Here is a 27,675-nt window from a genome sequence, read left to right on the forward strand (position 1 = left end):
GATCATTTTTCAAAAGTTTTCTAAAACTTAATTTATGAATCACACTACCACTTGAAAGTTCATGAAGGTTGTTAAACCTTTAAGAATTAACTTGAGGCTAACTAAGAAGGAGGATGAATTGGATATTAAAAAAAAAGAAGGAAAAAAGAAATCCTTAAAAAAACTTTCACACCCATATACGAGAATCGACACAACATATGCAAAAATAAGAAAATTTTATAACAAGAAAATAAATCATATTTTTCAACCACACATATAATTGTAGAACACGGAAAATAATCAGAATGAATACACTAGAATTTACAGTGATTCGGACAACCTCGCCCACATCAAGTACTAAATAGTAATGACTCTCCTTTTGCTCTCACAACAAAACAGAGAAACCAGTACATATGATGTTTCACTAACCAGAAGCGGTAGAAAATTGTGAATCTTTTAAAGGAAAAGAACCTCAACTCTTTTTTCATCCTCCAGGTGATGGTCAAAAAACCATAACTTTATTTTCACCCTCAAAGTGATGGTCAGAGAATCACGATCCTTGCTGAAGAACTTATTTGAAGCCACAGAGCATCCAGACAAACTATTGTAGATACTATGCAATATTCTTACTTGGAGAAACCATGTGAATCCCCTCCAACTTCTACTTTACAAAATCGCTCTCTCTTCTCTCACAAAACTCTCCTTCTTCTCTCCCTCATGGCTCTCACTCTTAAATTCTAAACAGCCAAAGATTTTTAATGGAAGTATTAAAAAACCTTCAGTAGTGGGCTTCAAGAAACCCTAATTTTTAAGAGTTCCATCTTTTATTTGTAAAGTACGATAAATGTATTGTACCATACAATCAGTGCAATTTAGACTCATCTAGAAAATTCATGCAGATGAATAATTCAACCTTTATAACACTTTGTACAGTACAATCAAAAGATATGCTGGTACAAGCTATAGAAATTTCTTTTATTTATTTGGGACAACTCTTGGGATGACTAACTTTGTACACTGTCAATCATCCAGCACTGTGGAAATCATAAAGTATGATCAGTATAAAAATTTTGGATTTCATTTGGTACAATTTCTAGGATGACCAATTTTGTACACTATCAATCATATTGTACGAACTATTTTGTATAGTATGAATGGTGATAATAATTGTCTATGATTTGATTGCATGATATCGAGGAGTTAAATTCGAAAGATTTTAATTAGGGCGTACAATATGAACCAAATCATACTGTCCGATCAACACATAATAAGTATCTTTCTTAACCTCTAGTAGCTAGGTTTTAAACAAGGCATAATAGATCGTATAATACAAATTAAAGTTGTACAATATAAAACAAAATCATTCATCATGAATCCAAAATCATACAGTACGAATTACTTAAAAAAAAAATCTCTCCCCCTGTGTTTGTGCAAGGTTACTCAATAATGATATCCACCCAATTATATGATACAACCTAAGAAGGAAAAATACAAATTAAATTGAAAAGTATATATTGTAACCCTAGTCTACCTAGTCTTGAGATGATCAAAATTGCAAGTGAACGGTGGACTGATTTTCTGAAATGTTAGTACATACAAAACAAAATAAAATATCATAGAATTAAGAGAAAGCATCAACAAACACAATAATATTTATTATCATCAAAATCACATTACTAGGATCAAGTTTGCAACAACCCATTTTAGATTTGTAAACTTATTATGGGTGGGGAAGTTAGTCTATGGATCAAATGGTGGGAGTGTTGATGAATGCATTATTAGTTAGTGTTGGGATCATAATTCAACATTTATTTTTTATCTCTCCCTTCCGGATAATCTTCCTCCAGATGAGGAAGCTTCATGATCATACCTTATTGGTAGAAAAATCTCAATCAATAATGTGATGATGCTTGATAAATTGACAAAGTCTTCTACTTGACATCAGTCTTCTTCATAGTTAAATATTTAGGATGTGAGAGCCTTTGGAGGATTGGGTCCTATTTTTGTTTAACTTCTTTAGTAGTACTAGTTCTAATAGCTCATGGGTATTACACAAAATAAGCACATCATGCATAAAATTCAGGAGAATTAGGCCTCACATTATGGCCTTGAACAATTATGTCATGAATAAGTATAATAATAGCCATTAAAATAGCTGCAAAAAACTCTAAGCTACCAAATCGGATGGTGGCTTCAGAATTTCTAGTATTAATAATAGCATTGGCTAGCTAAATGCTAGCATCGTGTTTCACTTGGATGGTAAAAGGAGTATTCTATAGTTTTATTCTACACATATGAAAGGAAAGGGTTAATAATTGGAAGTTGATACATCACCCCACACTTTCATAGTGTAGAGACTAGAGTGAATAAAATAATATATATATCAAGTTATATTTTATTATGTATTTTTAAACCCTAACTTTGATGAATTTACTATGATTTTAATAATTTTGTTGTTATTATCGTTTATGTATAACTAACTGAAGATGGAAAAAGAAATCAATCCCTAGAGGAGTCACTAGAAATCTGTGGACTCCAAAGTTCTAGCGCCCCTCCCTCTCAATGTCGTCTCCTTTTTTAAATATGATGGCGGAGAGTTTTAATGAGCTTAGGTTCCGGGTAAATATTCAGAAGGAATATTTGGTTTTGAATTAAAGATTACCTAGAGATTTCACCCTCATTTTGTGAGGACTTTATAAATCAGAGTTTAGGTTTCCTAAAGGCACAAGCCCCTATAGTTAATTTCCCCTTGACTAGTCATTAAAGAGGTCACTTCGGTCAAAAATCCATCATATAATAGTAACAATTTTATGGTTTGATTGTGATATGAAATTTGGAGTTTGAGACTTTAAAGTTTATCACCATAATCTTAAAACTGGTGATGGGGGAATGAAGATGAGCCTGATCAAGATCCTATGGTTCTATTATCCCGGGCTGATATGGTCCTTGGTCTACTTAGCTATAGGAGGTAGTCAATCCAACCTAACAGAAAGCACCTTATTGGCAGTCATGGGTTGGTTCCTCCAAGAATACCATATAGGCTTGGGGTGGTGTTTTTCTTAGGGGCTAGATCTAAATCCACCTTAGCTAATATAGGGCTTTATGCCTATCAATTACATCCTATCATTCATTACTCAAGGTTTTAATACTATTAGGGAAGATACAAGCTTTAGCCATTATCATAATATAGTTATTCCATTTTAAAGAAACACCACCCGATCAGAGGGCACGTACTATGTTTCTACTGGTAAGAGACTATTTGAGGATGAATCTTAGTGATACACCCGACACGACATTCACTCTTTGTGAGCTAAGGTTAATTTTAAATTTATCACCCCCGATAAATAGTTATGGGAGGTGGATGGGTTTTAGTTTTAAGTGATGAATTTTATTTTAAGAATTCATATTTTTCTTAGTTTTAAGACTTGACCCCTCCATTTGAAATTTTTAGTCAACATGACCATCATCGGGTTGATATTAAAATCACTTTTATTTTTATAGGAATTTGAAAGGCATTCTATGATTCAAGTCAGGTCTACTCCAGTCCTTTCATGGAAGAGGATGAAATTTGAATATTTGACCTGCACAACATTCTCAAACATTGGCATTTGCAAATTTATCGCATTTGTCGAAGCATATGCAGGTTTTATTTTAGTGTAATTTGCATTTCAATTACACTAATGTTTTGTATTATTATTACATTTACTCGATATATTTTTAGATTTGCTTGTTATTCTTATATAAATAGCACTGTTCTTGTATAATATTCATTTCAAGATTTTCGTTAGTGACAATTGTATCATTGGATATAAATTATAATGGTTTTATGGGAAGATATTTGACAATTCATATGAATTAATTAGAATATTGAATGTAGTCAGATCAAAGTCAATGCCCATATGTAGAAGCTCAATTTACTACATTTCTATTTCACTTATTCTTCGACCATCTATATACGCATATATCATATAGTTAAATGTAAATTTGTGTTTTGGAGAATTAGTCATTTGGCTCATAGAAGTAAATCTAAAACAAGGAAAAGTATGCATGTGATTAAGACTTCTCACACTATTAGTCCCATTGTTGCCTTCCCTTGCGAGCTAAGTCCATAAAAATATATTTGCTTCACATATTAATCAGTTTAAGGTTATATCCAATAAACTTTCATTTTAAGTTTTTCTTCTCCTTCACATTACAACATTCATTACTTCCTTCGTATTATGAGAGATGGACAAAGCCCACCTTCTTCTTAACACGACGTTAGTTCTTTTGATGCTTAATTTCAATTGGAGATGTTAACAATCAAACACAAAATTGCTTTAAGAAGAGGATTAAGGTGACAATTCCAACAATTTCTAAATGAAGAATGGCGTCATGAAAAAAACACTGATAATGCATATATCACTAAAATTTTGTATTCCATTGTTGACTGAAAAGTAAGTTGAAGGCACTACACCATAATTTTAAGCATTCTTCGTGCTATCTTTATTAAGATCTAAATGAAAATTGCTATGTATTATGGAAAGATGTGACCGCTGATTTGGGGTAATAAGAAAATATTCATATACTACTTTCATAAAAATGCTTCTTATATTTCTTCAGTGAAATCATTATTAGAGAACATTATTTGGTCCACCCAAAGTACCTGAGGCTTTGGCCGACATTTTAGGATGCTTATCCTATTTATATTACCTCAGTTGTCCCTTTGCAAAAATCATATCCTTTGTAAGCCATTTTGTGACACTCTTGATAAGTTGCATGGGCTATTTATAGAAATGGATTTTTTTTTATTAGCATTATCTATCATAAGGGCGTATTAATGCAAGTACTAACGATTTTATGTTACTATATTTCAAACATAAGTATTGTTTCACGACCAATCACCCTTATGACATAATGTCTTGATCAAGGCTATCTGATTATTTCCAAAAAAAAAAGCATGTATCTTTAATTTGATCATGATATGTCGTTTCACAAAAGTATACTACAAAGATGACGAGTGCTATTTTCAATTCATTAGATGCATCTTTTCTTCTTGCACTAATGAAGAACAAAATCATTTTCTTGTATATTAAATTATGAAATTATTTGATCTTATTATTATTTTTTTTATCATTTAAAGTGACAAATTTTGTTTAAAATTCATTGCGCACGAGTCCTTTGTCGGTTTTAATTTCGGCAACCTCCCAACATCCCTTTCCCAGGAGGGGAGGTTAGGGAGATCACTTGCCCTTTTAGATCGACTCAATTGGGTCAAATTGATAATGAGGACTTTGGGGGAGCGAATCGACCCCCGAATCAGTCTTCGAATCTTTTATCCACTTGGCTAGATCAGATCAGCGACCAAGGGTTTCGGGGGACCGTATCAACCCCAAGACTTCCTTCAAGCCTTCTAATTTGGTCATTACGGTACTTTGCATTTCTCGAAATTTTGGTAGCCTTCCGGCTCCCCCTTCCTGCATGGGGAGGTTAGGGAGGGAACTTTCCCTTTCAATTAACTTAGCCGGATTAAATCGAGCAAGGACCTTGGGAGAGCGAATCGACCCCGAAATTGATCTTCCAATCTTCTTTCCACTTGGTCGGATCAGATCGACGGCCAAAAAATTCAGGGGACTGTATCAATTACGGGACTTCCTTCAAGTCTTCTTTTATTGTGGTACCTATTTATAAATCCCCTCATTTTTTTCTTTTTTTAAATTCATTATATATATATATATACACACATACATAGAGGAAGAAAGGGCAGACAGATTCGGCTACGATACACGTCGGAGTCGTGTGAGTCAGCCGTCAGCGAGGGTTCGATCGGTGAGGAGGTGCCGATGGGTTGCAGGTGTCAGGCGTTAGTGAAGAGGCGGCAAGTGCAGCAGCCAGCTAGGGTTTGAATGTCAGCGAAAGTCGTATAGGGCTGGAAGGCAGTGTTCGTCTTTGAATTCGCAAAGGGAGTTGAAGGGCGGTTCTTCCATGCGGCCTTGTGAAAGCTCTATGCAGCTTCAACGGCTTCGGCAAATCTAGACGGAGAAGGTTTTGTGCGGCAGTCGATCGGGTGTAGCAGGAGGTGCAGTCGGAGACGAAAGCTGGTGGTTTATTTTTGGAGGTCAAGGTCACATCAGGAGGTGCGGTCGACCGACAGTGATTCATTTTAAAGAAATTAGAGAATGACCAAGAGCAAAGCCATATTCCAATTTCCAGTAGAGCATAGGTAAGCGTGAAAAACCTTCCATTCATTTTTTTTTTCTATTATGTGAATTGCTACAGTTTCTTTTTTGAGAACATGGAGGAGATCGTCGGGATATGCCATCGGTTAGAGGTCAACATAGGATAATGTTTATTGTCTTGAACTCACTACTTTGTTACATTTGCATCAAGAAATGAAGAAATTCTCTCTCTCTCTCTCTCTCACACACACACACACACACACACATTTTTCAATCAATCTCATCAATAAGATCCACATATCGCCCAAAGATAAATTTGGATTCAATGGATAATATAAGATCACATACATAAATCATCATCAAACTATTCATTAGCATGACCTTCATGCGCTAGGCATGCCTTTGTTGTTTACATGTTATATGTCTACAAATAATATCAAAAGATACTTCTTATAATCCTTATTCATTTTATAATTTAGAAATTTTATAATAGGAATTAAATCCACTTCCACGAGATTTGGCTTCTTTACAAATTATTGATATCCAACTAGTCTTTCTTGGCTCATAGATTCAGATCATATATTGCTCAACTTCAAATTACTGCTCAGTAGGAAGGTTATTCTGCAACCATGATGCATAGCCTCCTGCTACATCTGTCAGGCCTGTAAAGCCCTGTAAAAGATACCAAAATCATGTTTAGTAGGATGTTATTTATGTTAATCACCTACAGTGATCGTTACGCAAAAGTTAAGATTTACTGCGAATGAAAGCTCAGCTGCTGCCATGAGAGACCTCTTCCCGCTTTGGCAACCCTGCAACAAAATGTTAAAATAATCGCAAAGAAATAACTAAAATAATCAAGATTAGCAAACATACAATCAATATTTCATCATCCTTTCCAAAAAATTTTGAGACTTCATCCAAGAAGTATGGGTTCTTCGTCATCCCTGTAATAACAAATAAAAATAGGGAAAAGCAATGAACCATGAGATAAAAAAAATACAAAATTAAAAAATAAATAGGTAGGTTGAATTATCTAGAATATGTTTTGGTTTCAAAAATCATATCAAAGTTTGATATACGCAAATCTGTTCAAGGGTGTTATGACTCATCCTATTGTTCTTGATTAGACAGAAATGCAGGACATGGAGGAGGAAGAAGATGAGAGCAATAAAGTTATAAAGGCCAAGGGACAACAGATGCCAATGGGGGGCTGACAAAGATAATATCACTCCACGCTAGCTAAAGGATTTCAATGTGTAATGAGATATATTGTAAGTAGTAGGCTCAAATTGTTTCAATTAGAGAGAGGAATGTTTGTAAGGTAATTTGGTGATTAGCTCTCTTTGTTGTTAGTTACAGCTGGTTAATTATCTTTGATAAGGACAGCCCAGGCTGCGATCGCGAGTCTACTATAAATACGATTGCGTTGCAGTAATAAAATACTCCCCATAATTCTAATTTATTTTCCTCGCTTTATCTGAAGTTTAAATCCACTCGAAGGATACCAAGAAAACAATCTTTCTCCACATAAGATTATATCAACTTGTGCTCCCTATCAATAAAGAACACTGATTTGGCCGATGTTATGAGATTGATGCAGTCACAAAATGAATTACTGATCATTGAAGTCTAGAATTCTATTTACCAATCCAGAAGAGCAATTCTTATCAATCAACAAAATATTACAACAATTTCAATCATTTTTTATGCCAATCAATAAATGAATTGATGATTTATCACATATTATATCAGTATAATCCATCTTACAAGAAGCAATGGTGAACATGTGGTAACTCCAATTTGACATAATAATACCATGGGGAAGAACAACACAATTTATTTCCTCAATGCGAATAATGAAGATCTATCTTTGTCATTTTAGTTGAGAGAATTTAAAACATGAGTGTTTAAAGCTGATAAATACTTAGATTTTTATAATAACATTAGACATAAGCTAATTTACATTGCCTCTTTTTCATTGTAAGAGTCAGGCGTAATGTGTCATCAATGGTCCAAAATTGAAGGACGACATTTAACATGGTGAGCATTTCTTCAAACATTGCGAGCCTATTTTGACGTCTTGCAAATTGAATATTTACATCAGAATCCGTCATATTTATCTCAAATGGGATCAGTTTTGGAATATGAAGTAGCATTTGAAGAGTTGGCATCTGCAGTTTCAGGACTTTCAAAATATTCCCTTGTTAGTTTTTTCATCTCTGGGCTAGGACGGGATTACAACGAGAATTACTAATCGCTAAGCTGATCACAGTTGGTTTCCATCGAGTTGACCAAATGCACACAACAAAAATTAATGACATGCATGAGGGCTCCGAAAATTCGGCCCCAGACTCCGCCCACTTTTGCTATTTTTTTTTCGACGAGGGAGTTTTAAAGGATTACGTTCCGGGGTAAATTTTGGAAGGCAGATGGGTTTGTAGATAAGACACTACCCAGAGATTTCGCCCTCATTTTGCGAGGACTTTATGATCTGAGTTCTGGTTTCCTGTAGGCGCAAGCCCCTATAGTTAATTACCCCTCCCGATGACGAGAGAGAACTTTCGATTAAGGCTAGTCGTCAATCAGATACGTAGAATATACGTGAATCTGGCATATAGTTGCAGCATTGGGCATTTGATATTTGAAAAGCTGGGGTTGGATTTGGAAATTTGAAAAGTTTCATATTTAAAAATGAAAATTTCACCACCTTGCACTTAAAGTGGATGGTGGGGGAATGGATGATGGACTTGATCAAGATCCCATGGTTCCGTCATCTCGGACCATCGTGGTCCATGGTCTACTTAGTCAGAGGAGGTAGTCGATCCAACCTGATAGAAGGATCCTTGTCGGCAGCCATGGGTTGCTTCGTCCAAGGAGACCTTATAGACCTGGGTTGAATGTTATCTAAGCGGACAAATTTGAATTCACTTCAGCTAACAGAGGGCTTTGTACCCTATCGATTATATCCTATTGATTCATATCTCAAGGATTTGATGCCACTAAGGAACGTATTGACATTGGCCATAACCGGTATTTTGTGGTGCCATTTGGTGGTAAACCACTTGGTTCAGAGGGCCCCATGTCATAACCGCCGGTCAGAAGACACGTACCACGTCCTTATTGGCAGAAGATCATTTGAGAATGAATCCTAGTGATATTTTAAACTAGGCATTTGACTCTTTGTGAGCTGAAGTAAATTTTAATTTGTTCACCCAGGTAAACTGTTGTGGAGGGTGGATGAATTTTTGCTTTAAGTGTTTACTGGTTTGAATTTTGATTCTTAAATATTTTTGGATTTTGGAATTTCTTAAATTTTGGAATTGTTGGATTTTGGAATTGTTGGATTTTATACTTTGCGGGTATTTGGGATGGAATTTGAATGTACTTGGGGATTTGGGTGGAATTTGAAATCTTTGGAGTTAACCCCCCCGGTTGAGATCTACATTCAACGCGGCCGTCATCGGGGTGCTAGGGGTTACTTCTCTTTATTGATTGAACCCTGTCGACCCTGTTAACTTGATGATAAGGGATCAGGTTTCGTAGGCTTTATGCCCTTGTGAGTGAATTATCTTAATTATAGACCTTGAAAGCCTAATATGAATGTATTAAAATAAATATATCGGTCGTCACAACCGTATATTTATTTGATGGTTCGAACCCTGTCGACTCCTATTGATCCGTATAGAAGGACCGTGTTCGAATATTGAATTCACTCATTATCCGGCGTAGCATCCCTAGACATCACGTGTGTACCCATAACACGCTCTCCGGGGCCTATGCGGGTGTTTGGGGGCATTTTGTAATCATTTGATGAATCTTGTCGACTCATACCTACATGTTTAGGAGGATCGGGTTCGATTTTATTGACCCGCGCAACATCCCTAGACATTACGTGTATATCAATATTACGTGTATATCAATAACACGCTCGCCGGGGACCATGCGGATTTTATGATTGCTTTTACCCCTTTTTGTGTACCTATGTGTATATAAGCTACAGTGTATGTGTGGGGGTATTTTGCAATATTTATATTTTGCATGTGAGTGGTACATTGAATGTATAGAAGTCTTCTACAGTAGCCCATAAGAGCTCATATATATTGCAGCTCTCTTTTTGTATTTGCTCGTAGATGGAACTTTGTGTATGTAACAAGTCTCCTACAGTGATTCATAGGAGTTTGCATTTTCCACCAACCTCTTCATGCACATTGATTGATAGGTTGTTTTATCCGCTTGCATATTGGTTGCTACATGTATCTGCAAGTCTACAAGTATTGATTGGTGGGATATCATTGTATTCATTGCATATCCCTTGAGTTCATTTATATGTTAGTAAAAGACTTCATTGTTTGGAAGGACTACTATGTTTTCTTGTGGAGTTGACACGAAGACTACCGTCAATTTCAATATTCATTGCTTGAAGGTTTGAATGCATTTGTTTATGTCTTGATGTTTATTGTAAAACATGGTTGCATTCTCTAATTGATCTTTGCTTGTGGGTAGATCATATGTCCTTAATCATTGTTGATGGTTGCTTGCAAATCAAATGATGATTGAATTCTTGAGCATCATAAATGTTTCTATTCATTATAGCTCTTCTAATATTGCTCACTAACATGTTACATCCCTTTTGCATAATCGTAGGTGAATTAACAAATACTTTGGTATTGGTTACAGCCAAATCACGAATCATCATATTCATTAAGAGCCTTTCTAATGAATCAATACATTCATTGCAGATAGATTAGGGGCGAACTAGCTCCGATATTATGAATCAATCGGAATGGTCCAAAAGCTCATATTACGAGTTTATAATCAAATCAAGTTCCTCACCCTTCTTTTTATTGCTTACGAACGAACTTCATTTGCAAATTTCTTACTTTAATGATTCAATATGCATGATAAGTCTAATATCATCACTTATCAACATCTTTATCCCAATTAAGATGATCTTTGCATATCAGAAATTATCATTCAAAAGTTCTATATCAAAGTTTGGAAAGGATTTACACATGGGTCCTTGTTTGCTTACAAGAGATTTGAATGACTCAAATCTTTCTTAGTTTGGATTTGCATTCAAACCAAAGTGAAGATTCCATTAGGGAATTATCCCTTCAAGAAATTATTTACCTCAATCATAATTCAATCCAATTTAGATTCATATTCAAGTTCATATGATTCAAATCATTACATATTTAATTAAGCTCAAGTTCATGTCATGTTCCGATCAAGTTCAAGTCCAAATGAAATCCTCCATAAAGTTCAGGCTCAAAATGAGCCTCTTCTGTTCGAGTCCCGTGTTGTCCTTGCAAGTTCAATTTCACATCCAAATTGTTCTAGTCATGATTCATCTTAAGTTTGGGTTCACTTAAGTTATTCAATCAAGTTCAAGTTGAGTTCACAATTGATTCAAGCCCCAAATTATGATTCATGAGTTCATATTCATTTAAATTTGAATTTATTTAAATCAATTACATCAAGTCCACAAGTCCCAAATTTTCATTTGAGTTCAATTAAGTCCAAGTCAATCAAGCCCAAGTCCATGCTCACTTAATTTAAGTTCATTTTTTTTTTTGTTCAAGTCCTCAATATTTTCAAATGAAATTCTTGCAGCCTCCCGGTGTCTCCTCCATTTAAGGGAAAAACTAAGATGCAACCTTCCCCTCGACGCTACGTGAGCGCTTCAGGTAGGTGTCAAATGACACCGCGGTTGCAAATTTTTATTAAAATCCCTGCCCGTTACATGAGTGTTTAAGGGTTTGGAGCACAAGTTAAAAAAAAGTACAATTTTTCCCCCTCTGTACTACGTGAGCGTTCGGGGGTACTTATATATATATTATAATTATATTCCCGTCCGCAAGCGCCGCACCGTTTCCCTACCTACAAACACATAGTTTGCCAGCCCGTTAAACCATGAGAAAAAAATAAATTTTTTTAAAATAATAATAATTATATGATATTATTATAATACTAATATTATAGTATATTACTACTCATTATTATATATTACTATTAATAATATCATAATGATATTAATAATAGTAATATTATTATAAGTAATAATATAATATTAATATTAATATTAATATTAACACTAATAAGAATAACAAAGATACAAAAAAGAAAATTAGAGAGTGAAGGAGATAGTGGGGTAACCTCTCTTGATTTGGGCGGTTAAGTGCAGATTGGAGAAGGGCTCGGCTGGGGTTTGATTTGGCTGGGGCTTGCGGCAAGAATCAAATGGCTCGCAGAAGAGAGGAGATCGGAGGAGGGATTCGGGTATATGAAGTTGGGAACGGCTCAGGCTAGGGAAGCTTGTGGGATCCGATCGGGGAGAGCAAAGGCGACGGATTGGGGCGTAGGCGATGGAGGTCAGCTCAGGTAGAGCTTTTCTTCTCTCTCTCTCTCTCTCTCTCTCTCTCTCTCTCTCTCTCTCTCGGCTGGGGTCGGCAGCAGGTAGAGGTGGAGTTCGTGAATGGGAAGAGGGAATCGGTTAGAGCAAGGTAGGGAGAAGTTCGGCTATATGAGATCAGGTGGAGTGAACTTCGGCTATGGAGAGAGTAGATCGGTTATGCGTGAGGTTTAGTCGCAGGCACTAGGAGAAGAGATTGAAGGTTGTGGCTTAAGGTTCGTCGGCCTACAGACGTCGGGCTTGGGACTTGTAGCCGGCGGAATGATCGGCTCTAGGCTGGATGTCCGGCTTCAGCAAGGCAAGGTAGGATGAAGGTTAGGTAGGAGAAATACTCTCTCTCTCTCTCTCACACACACACACTCTCTCTCTCTCTCTCTCTGTGTGTGGACAGAAAAAAGCAAAGGGGCTCGGTCTCCTGGGGTTTTGTCGGAGGAGGAAGGGAGTTCGAGATCTGTGTGCGGGAAGGAGGAGAGGTAGCGAATGGAGAAGAGAATCCGAGATCCTCAAGAATTCGTTTGGTCTGGGTATTTAATGACAAGAGTGAACCTTCTCGAGCAAAGTTTGAGCAGGAATCACGGGACAGAGACTGAACGGCGCCGAAACTGTACAAGGTACGCTATTTGAGCGGGATTTAGGCGACTTCTCGACGAACAAGAGGTATGTGATAGAGTAGATTTCTTGGGTTTTAACTGAGATTTGAGGTTGACCTTTGCTCTTTATCCAGAGGTTAACACTGCATTAAGGAATCTACGTGATCTTGGACAGGACATTCTATGACAATTCCAAATATAGTCGCTAAATTACTTGTTGGAATATCACAATAACTACATGTTTTTCTTAATGCTCCTCCAACAACAACACTGCATGAATCACCAATTTGCAAACTTTTTTCCGACCAAAATCTAGTTCAAATGGGAGGAAGGTTTTTGTTTTAATAATTACATCAAATATAGGCCCAATTACAAGTGCCAGATTATATTTTACTTGTTTAATAGAATGGATAAGATGGAGGAAGAACAAAGCACGGAGACAGTTGGCATTGAACCTTCTGGAGAAGAATCCTTGTCCCAAATAATTCTAATGCATTGGCGGGTCAATTGAGTTCACGCTCACTAAGACTAACAGGAGACGATGACGTTTTGGGAATGTAGTGGTTATAAATCTTCGGTCTAGTAAATACATAATTATAATGCACTGACAATTTAATTCTCAGGGATTCATATGGTTGTACTATTGTGGGGCGAAATCACAGCTGTGCCCGAGAGGCAAACCTTTAACCAATCACAATCTTTTATTACTAAAAGCTCTATTGATTGATTTTATCAGATTCATGCAATGGAGGAGAATAAAGACAATGTTGACCGATCAACAACACTTGGTTTATAAGATGGAACCTATGTGACCATCTGCTGTTTATGTTTTGCTTGAATTCAAATTGATATTTGCTATTCCAAAATAGCTAATCCCGTACCAAGATGTGGAGCATTGCATTCATTTAGCTCCCATAGGTAAACAAACTAATGTAATACTACATTTATACCTTCACTCTATCGGAAAAATGGAATAGAAAAGATTACCCATAAATATGTGCAAGTGGGGTGATTATACCAAGCAATAGTCCTTTTTTAGCCTGATCATTTTGGTAAAGAAAAGTGATGGAAGTTGGAATTTTTTAAATACTTAAATCTAAATGCTATTACAATTAAGGATAATTTTTTTTTATTCCAACTACTGATAAATATTTGGATGAACCATGGTTTAAAATTGCGCAATATGAGGCTCGCCTTGAGGCCCGCCTTTGCATAATTTCAGTACAAAACGCCTCGATGCTTACGCCTCGAGTTTTTTTTATGAGGCTTGCACCTCAACTTGGTTGATGCTCGCCTTGAGGCCCGCCTCGCCTCACTGGCATGAGGCTTACGCCTCACGCTATATATATTAAAACTTATATAAATCTTGAAGTAAATGTCCAACATTGGACTCTATAGGAGAGTAGGAAAGGGGAGAGAGCAGTTCATCATAATGATGATTCAAATAAATAACCCCTTAGTGATGACAGTGTTGATGACTTATGAGTTTTTATGTGATATGTCATTGCTATTTATTTTTGGAAATTGGAATTATATGTTAATGAAAAAAATACCGGGATTTGGGAAAGATAGAATTTTGAGTTGAACTATATTTCATGTTGTTTTATTATTGGGATATTTTGATTTCACTTCATAGCTTATGTTTTTTTTAATATTTTATATTATTCACTCATTAGTATATAAAAAATTTATAATTTTTTTACGCAATCTTTTGATTTTGAGGCTTACACCTCAAAACGCCTTGAGGCTTACGCCTCGCCTCACGAATTGAAAACGCCTCAATACCCGAATACGCAATTTTAAACATTGGGATGAACTATAAGATGTGATAGTTTATTTCAAAATTGATTTGTGCTTCGAATATCATAGCGAGAACGCAGAACATGGACACTCACAAGAATACTTTTCAGAATCATAAAGGTTATTTTAAATTCATGGTCATATTCTTTGGGCTTACAAATGTGCTTTACACATTTCAAACCTTGATGAATAAAATAATTAGTATCTCAAAAACTTTGTCATCATTTTCTATAACAAGTTAATGGTGGATCACAAGAAGCATTTGGGGCTGGTTTTACAATGCATATTGGAGCAACAATTATCTGTGAAGTTCAGTAAGTGCACTTTCTACCAAAATCAGGTGAACTAGCTTGGTCATATCATAAACCCTAGCTGAGCAATGATTGGTCTTGGGGCTTAATCAACCTTAGAGTTTAGGGTGGGCAAAATTATGATATGAATATTATATATATATATATATATATATAAAAGATAAAATTCAAAACAATTTCTCATATTTCATTATAATTGATAAATTAATAAAATACAAACTTTACATTCTATATTGTATTTTATGATAATGTTGCATTACAATTTCATTTGGAGTAAAGTCAAATACTTCTTTCTCAATACATGGTATTAGATAGTCGTTAAGCCAACCATCACAAATTATACTGCGTAATCGATGTTTGATAATTTTCATTATAGAAAATGTTCTCGACTGTAATGTAGCAATTTACAAAGTTAATGCTAATACAATAAGCTTACAAACTAGGGGATACACAACATCTTTCTTAACCTTATGTTGGCTCCAAAAATTTGGCCTCGGCCTCCGCCCGCTTGGTTTCACGGGAGAGTTTTAACGAAATTAAATTTTGGGAAGGCAGATGAGTTTGTAAATATGACACTACCCAGAGGTTTCGCCCTCATTTTGCGAGGACTTTATAATTTGAGTTCTGGTATCCTATAGGCGCAAGCCTCTATAGTTAATTACCCCTCCCGATCACGAGAGAGAACTTTTGATTAAGGCTAGTCGTCAATCAAATACATTGTATCCATAGATACATAGTATCATGCGTATAGTAGCATGGGTTTTTGGAAATGGAATGTTTGTAGGTTTGATATTTAAAATTAGAAATTTCCACCATCTTGCACTTAAAGCGAATGGTGGGGGAATGGATGATGGATCTGATCAAGATTCCCTTGGTTTCGTCGTCCAGGGCCATCGTGGTCCCTAGTCTATTTAGTCAGAGGAGGTAGTCGACTTAACCTGACAGAAGGATCCTTGTCGGCAGTCATAGGTTTCTTTGTCTAAGGGTACCTTGTAGACTTAGGGGTAGGTTTTTGTCTAAGGGGACAAATTTGAATCCACCTTAGCTAATAGAGAACTTTGTGTCCTATAGATTATATCATATTGAGTTATATCACAAAGATTTAATATCACTTAGGAACGTATTGGCTCTGGCCATAACTGCTATTTTGTGGTGCCATTTGACGGCAAAATCACTCGGTTCAGAGGGCTTCAGGTCATAACAGTTTATCTTGCGATGCCATTTGACAGCAAAAATGCCGGTCAGATGATACATACCACGTCCTTATAAGCAGTATATTATTTAAGAATGGATCCTAGTAATATTTATGACTAGCATTAGCTCCATGTGAGATGAAGTAAATTTCAAATTGTCCACCCCGACAAATTATTACGGAGGGTGGATGAATTTTGCTTTAAGTGTTTGATAGTGTTGAATTTTAATTTTAAATATCTTGTATTTTTTGAATTTTCTAGATTTTGGAATCTTTAGGTATTTGGGTGACATTTAGAATATTTGAAATTAACCCCTCTGCTTGAGATTTTCTGTCAATGCAGTCATTATCGGGGTGACCGAGGCCACTTGAAAATATTTAAATTTTGGTGGAAGTTTGAGAACATTTTGAAATATTTTAAATTAACCACTCCGGTTGTGATCTTCTATCAATGAGGCCATCATCGGGGTATTTGGGGTCATTCTTATTTGTGGATTGAACCTTGTCGGATCTGTCTACTTTGCTGACAAAGGATCGGGTTTGTTGCCGGCTTTGTGGTTTTGTTAATAAATCTTCCTTGTTGGAGGTCTTATATGAACGTATAAAAAAGTTATTCCGATCAACACCCTGATCGTATATTTGTTTGATAATTCGAAACTTGTCGACTCCTATCTATCCATATAGAAGGATTAGGCTCGAAGTATGTTCATTTATTAACCCGCGCAACATCACTAGATGTCATTTATATTCCTAGAACATGCTCGTCGGGGCCCATGCGGGTGTTTAATTACATTTACCCTGTTTGTGTACATATGTGGATACAAATTATGGTGCATGTGCGGCGGGGTACTTTGAAATATTTATAAACGTCTTCTATCCACTTGCATAGATATTGCGAATCCGGTGGCGCGGCATTGTGCTTCAGCAGCCCATAATCTTTCATTAATGATCCCCCGCTTTTGCTTACAATTGAATCGTGGCATTGCCACCTGATTGACACGATATACCTCTTTGTTCTGAAGTAAAATACCTTTTCTCATTCATCAGGATGCCTTTCTGGATCTTGAATCAATTACTGTTGCCTTGAAAAGAAAGAACTCTTTTCAAGATCTATAGTGAAGTAGACTAATAAGATGTAACATCTGTAGCCCAATAGTTGGCCTTCTAAATGAATAGAGATATCTGGGCGCACTTGTCATTTCCAGTGTTCATCGATATTAGAATTATTTTCTTCCCAATTATAGGATCAAGAAGAAATTTTGAAATACCAGAAAGTTTTGTTCAAATTTGCTCAAACATCTCTTCCATTCTGCTAGGAAGAAGGGTTCCCTCCCCATACAAGGGTTCTCTTCAAAGAGTCAACCGATGCTCGTATTTGTCATATACTCTTGTATAATTTTGACAAGGGGTCTTCCACAATGTACCCACTATTGTTATGCACAAATGGACTACACCAATCGTATTTGTTTACAGGGATCAATCATATTCACTACAGTGATTGTCTCAATCACTGCTATTGTAGGTGTACGTAGGATATTCTTTGTATTTACATAATCTCAATCATCACTGCATGTTGACACCAACCGTTGCAGGTTGTTGATTGTAGGCACAAATCTCCAATAGTTAATTATAAGTTTCGTGTGCACTTGTGTCCACAGGGGATTTGTTGTACTCATCATATACCCATTGTTGTTATCCACAAGTGTCATATCAAATGTACTTGTTTATCTACTCATTGTTATCGGCTGTAGAGGTGACCTGGCACCTACTTGTTTATCTGCTCGTTGTTATCAGCTGTAGAGGTGACCTGGCACCTACTATGAGTTGCTTCATTGTCGCTCGTACTTAAATCATTGTAACCTGACGGACTTCCTACAGTCGCTTGTAGGTGTTTTGCATTTGCTGCAAATCAATCATCCCTGTTTGCAGGGTATTGGTGTATTTACTAGGTGTTTACTTGCAGCTGATTATAACTTCTTCATATGTACTTGATTAGCCATTCGGTACATGCCCGGCTATTGCTGTTTGTACGGTTGAATGTACTTATAGGGTACTATAGTTGTTGGTTGTATGGGCATCTCACTATTTGTTGCATGCTACATGTACTTGCATCATAGCCACCTTCACCATTCATAAGTGGATTGGTGTACTTTTTTTGTGGTGACGGGTCATACACAGATTGATAGTGTCATCTATAAGGCATTGATGTATTCAATGCCTGTTATCTTGATGTAACTTGTCATATGCATGACAAGTTTCGCTTGTTAATTTCATGTGCCTCCATTTCAATCTATAGGAGGACTGATGTTTGCATAACAGGTCTTTGATTGTAGCATGTGGATGGTATTTGCCCATTTATAATTAATCGATGTTGCTTGCAAGCACATTATATTTAGCTCATCATGTTTGTTGCACATTGGCCCCTCCTGCTTGTAGGGGAATTACCGCATGAATAAGAAGCTTCCCACAATGACTCACAGGTACTCGTATGTGCTTCAAATATGCTGCATTGTGTATGTTTGTAAGAAGCTTTATTGCTTTAGTTGCATATACGCTGATGATGATTGCTTAGGCAAGTTGCATTCAATATTAATTTTCTCACATATGTTGTTAGCAACTCATTACACTCATTATGCAAGTTGCATGTGCTTGATTGTACATTGATGTTGGCTACGAGGATGTTGTAATATCCTTATTACAAGAGCTCGCGGGTGCTTGCATTTGTCGCATCTTAGTCACATTTATTTGCGAGGATTAATGTATTTCAACTGACATTGAGTCACTATTGACCGCACAAATATTCTTGTAGTTTGAGTTCCCTTGTATATGACTCATGTTTTGTTCTTTGTATATGTTTGAGTCCAAGTTCTGTTCATGCTCGAGTTCAAACCCAATATGAGTCTTCTACATTCATTCAAGTCTCATGTGGTCCTTCCAAGTTCAATCTCTTGTTCAAATTATTCAAGTCCAGTTAAAGTTCCTTGCACTTAGTTAATTTAAGTTCAAGTCAAGTTTTGATTTCTTGATGCCATGTCCCCTATTGTCCTTTGAGTTCAAACCATGTTGAGTTCAAGTCGTGCAAGTGCACTTGAGTCCAAATCAAGTCCTTTGCATTGTTCAAGTTCAGTTTTCTTTAATAAAATTTGATTTAAGTTTTTTTTTTCTTATTTACTTGAATTAGATCTTAGTTCATTTTATTATCCAAATCAATGTCAAAATAATATCTAAGTCTTCTGCATATTCAGTTGAAATTTTGGTAGCCTCCCCGCGTCTTCCCCATTTAAGGGGAACTACGAGAAACTGGGCTTTCCCACCAAGCTAAAAAAAGAGTGTATGATAGGTGTCCTCAGACACGACGGCCGTAAAATCTTCAATCCTACCACGCCATAGAAAGGCATGTATAGGTCTTCGACACCTGTTTAAAAAGAGCACAATTTTCTTTACCCGCAGGTACAATGTTGCGTATGGGTACTTAAAGATTGTCCCCACTACGCTACAAAGAGCGTTTATAGGGCCTACCCGCCTCATCGTAGGTGTCGCTCGGGTTTTCTTCCCACCATGCTAGAGAAAAGTGTGTATGAACAATTTTTCGGCTCGATATGAACACTGAGGATAGGATTTTGAGTTCGAGAGCTGCTTACTTGCCTCTTCGTAGGTATCGCACCGAGTTTCCTCCAATCACGCTAAGAAAAACTTGTATAGGTGGTTGATCGCCTCGTCACACACGCCGGGACACAAGCATCCATAATTTTTAATTAATTATAAATGATGTATAATTAATTATATTTAATTCGTACTAATAATAAATTAATTGGATTTAATTTATTATTAATCATTAATTAATTATAGTTAATTATATTAATATTTAATTTAAAACTAATTATAAATTGATCGAATTTAATTTATAATTAATTAAAAATTAGTAATAATTTATTATAATTTAATCTATAATTAATTATACTAACTTAAAATTAATTACAAATTATTTTAATTTATAGCTAATTTCAAACTTATTATAATTAATCATATTTAATTTATAATTAATTATATTTAATTTGAAATTACTTATAAATTAGTTATTTAAATTTATAATTAATAATAAATAAATCATAATTAATTATATTTAATTAATTTTAATTTATTATAAATTAATCATATTAATTTACAATTAATAATAAATCAATTATAATTACTCATTATTATAATTAATTTAAAAGTAATTATAAATTAATTAAGTCTAATTTATAATTAATTATAGAATGACTGTAATTAATTATAATTAGAATCTGGTTTATACAAGATTTATGCTAAATCCTTCCAGACGGGATTTGATCGCACTATAAATCTCACGGCAGAATAAATCCTTTGTTTCCCTCTTGTTACTGCAAATCCCAGATTTACTTATCTTATAGTTCGGTGGAGTTACTGGATTTGGTCGAAGAAGCATGCCAAAGGGGTAAGTTACCTTCATGGCTAACGACCTCCCATTGCTGCTTGTGATCAAAATGTCGACTTCCGCTCGGACAAGAGGGAATGTCGTGCCAGAGAAGCAGACGGGAAGGGAGAAAGTTACCTTCACTACACGCGAGCTCCCGTTGTTGCTCCTGATCAAAATGTCATAACATCCGCTCGGACAGGGAAGGAAAGTCGTTCGAAGGGGCAAAGTCGAACAACCACGAAGGAGCCGAGGAGGCACGCGACAGGGAGAAAGTTACATTCGCAAACGAGCAAGCTCCCTTCATTGCTTCTAATTCAAATGGCGTAGCCTCCGATCCAACTTGAAGGGAACATCGTCGACAGAACGAAGTCGAACAACCACAAAGAAGTGAAGAAGTGTGCGAGAGGAAGAGGGAAAGAGGTCCCAAGCATTGCTCCCTTCAGCCCCTTTTAACGAAGTGATAGATCTTACGGAGTCGTGGCAGATGCGACGTCGACGTGAATTGTGTAGAGCTTGACATGCCGAGATCATTCGGGTGTCCAGACAGGTACATGAATTCAAGTTTTTTTGTTACTATATGCAAGTCAATAAATGTCCCCTAACAAATGTGGTACGTGTCTAGAGCGAACCACATTTGTTGCATGCTGATTGACCCTGTGGATCTCTAGATATTTATTCTAGATGTTACACTAAAGCTTTCCTTTAGCAGATCTCCAAAGGATTGTTTGGATGTCAAACTAGTTTTTTTTTCTCTATAAATCTTTCGATGTATCCACAAATAGTTGGAATATTGGCTTCAGTCAAATAGGGATCCAAAGGATAGTGATATAGCACTTTGTATTCATGTCCCTAGGACATTACTTCATAGATTGACGTTGGTAGATAGCATCACATCCCTTGCTCTTCTTTCGACACCATCGTCACTTCAATTTATAATCTTTCTATATATGCTCAACGTTCTTCTTTGCAATAGTCTTGTATGGATATGATATTTCTGTCGTACGTATACAAGCGTTGTTCAGAATTAGTCCGAGCTTTGTAGATTCATCATATGACGGGACTTTGCAGCCTCCAAAATGAATTGTATCTTACTCAAAATATACTTTGTGATGAGTATACGCTTAGTTCAAAGTTTAAAATTGTGCAATTGAGTATTGAGGCATTTTTCGTTCGTGAGGCGGGGCGTAAGCCTCAATGCGTTATGCGGAGTAAGCCTCAAAATCCAGTAATTGTGTGAAGTGAAAATAAAAGTTAAAAGTTATTTTTTATATAATACCAAAATAAGCAATCAAAGATGAAAGATATACCGTATACATAAGCCCTTATGAGTTGTAGAAGATTCGTTGCACACATAATATTTCATCAATGGGCAAACACAGGAGAATTACACAAATATGAGCTTCTATGAGTTGTCATAGAAGACACATCAAACATCCCAAAAATGCCCTTATGCGTACACTATAATGTGTATACACATAAAAACAAAGAAGTGCATGTGCAATCATATACCCACATGGGGCCTGACGAGTGTGTTATTGGCACACATGTGACGTTTAAGGATATTGCGTGGGTCAGACAATAAATTCAAGTTCGAGCTCGATCATTCTATATGGGTAGATAAACGTCAACACAGCTAGAAGAATAAGAACAAATATAAGATCTTGTATCCAAATGGAACCGCAAGTAAACAGTTATGACCGGAGCACCTTGAACTAGGTGGTTTGACACCAAATGGTACCACTAAATAACGATCATGGCTAGAGCCCGCATGCTTTCTAATAGCATTAAATTCTAGAAATATGAATCAATAGGATATAATCAATAGGGCACAAACCCCTCTGTTAGTTAAAGTGGATTCAAATTTATCCCCTTAGACAAACATCCACCCCAGGTATACAAGGTTCCCTTGGACGATGCAACCCATAGCTGCCGACAAGGATCCTTCTATCAGATTGGGTCGACTATCTCCTCTTACTAAGTAGATCAGGGATCGTGATGGCCCGAGATGACAAAACTATGGGATCTTAATTGGATCCATCATCCATTCCCCCTCCGTCCGCTTTACGTGCAAGATGGTGAAAATTTTAATTTTAAATATTAAATCTCACATATCAAACCCATATGGTTACTATATGCTAAATACATGTATCTATATATATCTGATTGACGACAAGCCTTAATCAAAAGTTCTCTCTCATTATCGGGAGGGGTAATTAACTATAGGACTTGCGCCTATAGGAAACCATAACTGAAATCATAAAGTCCTCGCAAAATGAGGGTGAAATCTCTAGGAATTGTCTTATCTTCAAACCCAATCTAACTTCTGAAAATTTATCACAGAACTTAATCAAGTAAAACTTTCTTGAGGGGTGGCTGAGGCGCGAATTTTTGGAACCCACATACCTACAACAAACTTCACTAAACCTTGAAATCCTTTTGTCAATTTGAAGCATGCTACTGTGTTAAGCTTCTTAATCTCAATCAAGAAGGGGAGGGCACCAATCAAATAAAAGTGGACTCCTTAAAGAAGAAGAGGAAGAAGAGATATTAGAAAAAGGAGAAAATAGAAATCTTATTTCCTGAATTCAATTATAATATTTGGAACCTATTATAACATTTACATCGATCGATTTTGGATTTAATAAAGAGTTAAGACCAGCTAGTTAATAAAAGTAAAATAAAAGAACTAAAAATAGGTTTGAGACTAGTTTGATGCTGAAATAAATTGAACCATAAGTTGTTGCAGCCAGCCGGTTATTGTAATGCTTCAATTCTTTGAAAGATTTGCTTCATTCTTCTTTTATGATAGACTTTAAAATATTTTATTAAATTGAGACTGATTTTTTAAATTGTTCATCCATTTTCTTAGCATTGTTGTTATACTATCTTTGAATCAAAAAGAATATCTTGTTTCTTAACACTCTCATCACCATGAAAAATAGCCTTGTCCTCAAGATTGAGAGATAAAAAGAAAGCAAAAAGAACTTTCATGCAAAACCCTTGGTACCAAGTAGCTGCAGGTCTTTTAAGATGAAATTAAGTTACGCTAAAATGATAAAAAACATGATTGTTGTAAAAATCAAAGTATTCTTATGCTTTAAGGATCCATGTTTCGATATTGAATCCATTAAAGCGAGAAAATTTCATTTTTATTGATTTAAGAAAAGAGAAACTTAGAGGAGAAGGTGGTAGCTATGGAGAAGGGATTTGATCGGTGAAACTAAGGATGCTAGTGGAAGAGGATGGATCTTGTTAGAGTGTGGGTGGTAATGAACAAACTATCAAGTTTCTTCTCAACATAATGCATGAAAGCATGGAGTTGTTAAAAGGGTAAGCCAATGAAGACAAATTGAATATTGGCTTGTTGTAGAGATTTTTAGATTTCAGAGAATTATAATTCTTAATTGGTTTGCATTGTTTGGAGAACTTATGCCATGTAAGTGTTTTCATGTTAACAGGTCTTTGGTGGCCACTGAAAGTGAAGTAAAGGTGTGGTTCTTAAGAACAAGAACCTTATCCCGATGTAATCATGAACGCAGCTGACATTTGGAAGTAAGATTGCAGTGGCATAAATGTAATCAAAGGATTGGAAACAGTAGAACGAACAAAAGTTGACTATTCAGTTGAAAGAGGCTAAAAATATGGGTTGGTGGCCGTCTGGAAACAATTGGCATCTGGAAGAGAGTGTAGCTGCTGAAGAAATGGCCGCATATGTTGGAAAGGTGCTGTTCTTGCAGATGCAGAATCTGAAAAATTGCAGAAATCCATGGTGCAGAATTCAGGATGTTGTGGGACTGCTTGTGTAGGAAGTGGCGGCAGCCGAATTCTAGAAGGAAAAAAAACAGAGGTGCTGGTTGGTGAGCACAATTTGGTGGTCACTGATGCTGAAGAACGGGTGGAGGCTGTTGGCGATGAAGCAAGAACCGTGGAGGAGAAGGAATGTCGTGGTGTGGAGAAAGAATTCTGTGCAAATAAAGCACCATTTGTTAAGCTTCTTTATCTACATCGAGAAGGGGAAGAATTTTTTTGAGTAGGTGTGAAATCCTTAAGGAAGAAGAGATTAGAAAAGGGAGAAAATTGAAATCTTATTTCTTGAATTTAATTATAGCATTTGGGGTCTATTATAATGTTTACGTAAACCGATTTTAGGTTTAATAAAGGCTTAGACTAGCTGGTTCAATACAAGTAAAATAAAAGAACTAAAAATGGGTTTAAGACTTGTTTAATACTGAATTAAATTGAACCACAAGTTGTTGTAGCCGGCCGATTGCTACAGTGCTAACAATCTTTGAAAGATTTGCTTTTCTTCTTTTATCATGGACTTTAAATATTTTATCATCTTGATGCCGATTTTTAGAATTGTTCATTCATTCTTAACATTGTTGTTGTACTATCTTTGAATACAAAAGAATATATTGTTGCTTAATATATTGCCTATATAAGCTCCTTTTTTCTGCATCTTCAATCCCATAGCCTTTGTATTGTCATTGAACTTATCTTATGTCTCCTCTATCCAATAAATATTATGTTAAAGTATTATTGCTGAATCAAGAACATTTTGAAATTCTTAAAATTCCTTTTTGGAAAAGGGATTTCTTTGATTGCACCCACACTTCTTTAACGTCAAGTGATTCTTTGAAGTGGTGAAGCCTTGTTGACTGCACATTTGACATACGTTGAAGCACTGACACTAGAGGTATGACCAAGGAGTGTTTATTAAGAGTTATTTATCGAGGCGTAAGCAGAGTGACTGACAAAGTTGCAAAAGGAGATGCAACTGATGTGGTTGGTTTAAGCAATAAACGTGTTGTGCTTGACCGCATAAGAAACAAACCAACATAATTACTATTTCAGAAATAATCAAACAATCATATACCTGATCCAGCCTTTAACATAAAAGGAATGTTCGTTGCCCCCACCACATGACCCGCATTGAATTCATCAACCGTTCTGGATAAACAATAAAATTTTTAGAAATGGTCAAATGTTCACCAACTATCTTTTCTAAAATTAAAAAAAAAACACAAAGATACTATTTTTAATAAAAAAAAATCACTCATTGATTAAAGGAGAACTTAAAAGGAAAAAAATTATATAAAAATATCTTAATATAATTGATGAGCTTGCATTCCAGTAAATCGGTATTGAGATTTGAATAGTTTATGATATAATATAGAAATACTAATTACAATACAAATTAAGGGCATTTTGTTACGTATTGTATTAGTTTGATGTTTTGTATAATAAATTAACACCATTAAAAAAATTCTAACTTAGCAATGGATAAGGATAAGGGTGTATGATAAGACAAAGAAAGCTTGTCCGTTATAGGGTTATACCTGACGTCCAGATAGCGGTGTCCAGCCTGCAAGAGCTCATGGGCTACACGAACCGGCACCGACGCGGGAACCACCGCCTCCTGTTCCTCGTCGGTGAACATTGACCTGATGCCATCGGCTAAATTTCTCAAAACACATGACACCAAGATTTCGCTTGGATTCATGGAATTTAATTGAAAGAGAATGAAATAAAATATGAGAGTTGGAATTTCTTTTCATTTTATTCCCTTCCCTTTCCTTGATCCAAACATTACCCAACAGAAACGATAACATCTAAAACCCAATACCCGACGAAACTTCGGCCGCGACTCTGTAGCCGGAGAACGATTCGCCGGTGTGGGAACTGCCTCGATGAAGTAAGCCTCGCCGGCCGCGACAGAGGAAACCTGTAAAAGGTTTGTTAGGAAAAAGGTAAATAAAATAGTAGAGATGAAAATGGTAGGGAGGAACCGAAGCATAAACCTGTTGCCTGTTAGTGTTGAGAGGGCAGCGGGGAGAGAGAAGCCGGCTAAAACGGCCATTAGACCACTCAAAACGTTCTTTTTAGCTCCTTATTCTTCCACTGTTCTGATTGCTAGCGAACAATTGTGGGATGAACGACAGTCCACAGGTGATCCGGCGAATGAGGTGTTCTGCTATTCGAATTTCAAATCAACATGTTTTTTATATTCCTCTGGAAACCCCGAAGTACTGTTTGGATGAAATTTGGATTTTGTAAAAATTGATTTAGTATTCTTTTAGTTAATTAAATCGAAAAATTATTTGGTATAATCAAAGTTGCGAAAATCCGATGGAAAAACGAATAAAAAGAAAATGTAATAAATAATAATATTATCGATACGTCATGCAAAAAATTATCTTAATCGGGCATGAATCTCAAGGCAAAAATCAAGTTGGAAACTTCAAAAATTAAATCCGGGAGCATCTGAACTCTGATTTCAGCAGACTTACAGTCAAACTGCGTCTCGGAAATACGAACCCAACGACACCAAATTTGACTCAATCCAAGCCAAATGAGTCTAAATCAAGGACTCAAAGCGTTGTTGGGAGGTTCAAACCGCAATTTGAGTTACGAAACGGTCTCCGATTTTAACGCGTTTATACTCGAATCGAGCTGCTCAACGAGACGAATCCAACGAGCCCAAGATCGCCAAATTCCGACATCATTAAGACCTTCAAATGTCCAACGAATGGTGCATGATCAAAGGATTCAATATCGGCCGTCCATTCAAACCACTCCCAATTCGCCCCTGATCTCACACCTATTTACAAGTCATGCTACTCCAGAAAAACTATAAATATAGCCCTCATTCTTCACAAGAGGGGATAGGCTAAGAGAAAGAAGAAGAAAAGGAGGAGAATTAGCTCCTCGACCACCACCAGAGTTCGTCCTGCCGCCCGAACACGTCGGGATTCTGCGTGATATTCGGGAGAACGCCGAAATTCTACCCAA

At 36.2% G+C, this 27,675-nt stretch overlaps 1 protein-coding gene and 1 long non-coding RNA gene across 2 annotated transcripts; one reads left to right on the plus strand and one right to left on the minus strand.

Annotated features, from left to right (window-relative positions):
• Window positions 1-5,705: 5,705 nt before the first annotated feature.
• Window positions 5,706-7,575, plus strand: LOC110100066. The gene is made up of 2 exons (XR_002303509.2): window positions 5,706-6,181; window positions 7,268-7,575. It is a non-coding gene; the product is annotated as an uncharacterized LOC110100066 (long non-coding RNA).
• Window positions 6,438-26,906, minus strand: LOC110100065 (thiosulfate sulfurtransferase 16, chloroplastic). Its single transcript, XM_020827455.2, has 7 exons — window positions 26,685-26,906; window positions 26,510-26,608; window positions 26,223-26,327; window positions 25,760-25,833; window positions 7,014-7,084; window positions 6,896-6,949; window positions 6,438-6,809 (listed from the first exon to the last, which is right to left on the minus strand). Exons 1-7 carry the CDS (start codon window positions 26,741-26,743, stop codon window positions 6,735-6,737), a joined length of 537 nt encoding a protein of 178 aa, XP_020683114.1. The 5' UTR covers window positions 26,744-26,906; the 3' UTR covers window positions 6,438-6,734.
• Between the last annotated feature and the right edge of the window lie 769 nt (window positions 26,907-27,675).

The sequence above is a fragment of the Dendrobium catenatum genome, unplaced genomic scaffold, assembly GCF_001605985.2.
Source record: "Dendrobium catenatum unplaced genomic scaffold, ASM160598v2 fragScaff_scaffold_542, whole genome shotgun sequence".
Lineage (NCBI taxonomy): Eukaryota > Viridiplantae > Streptophyta > Magnoliopsida > Asparagales > Orchidaceae > Dendrobium > Dendrobium catenatum.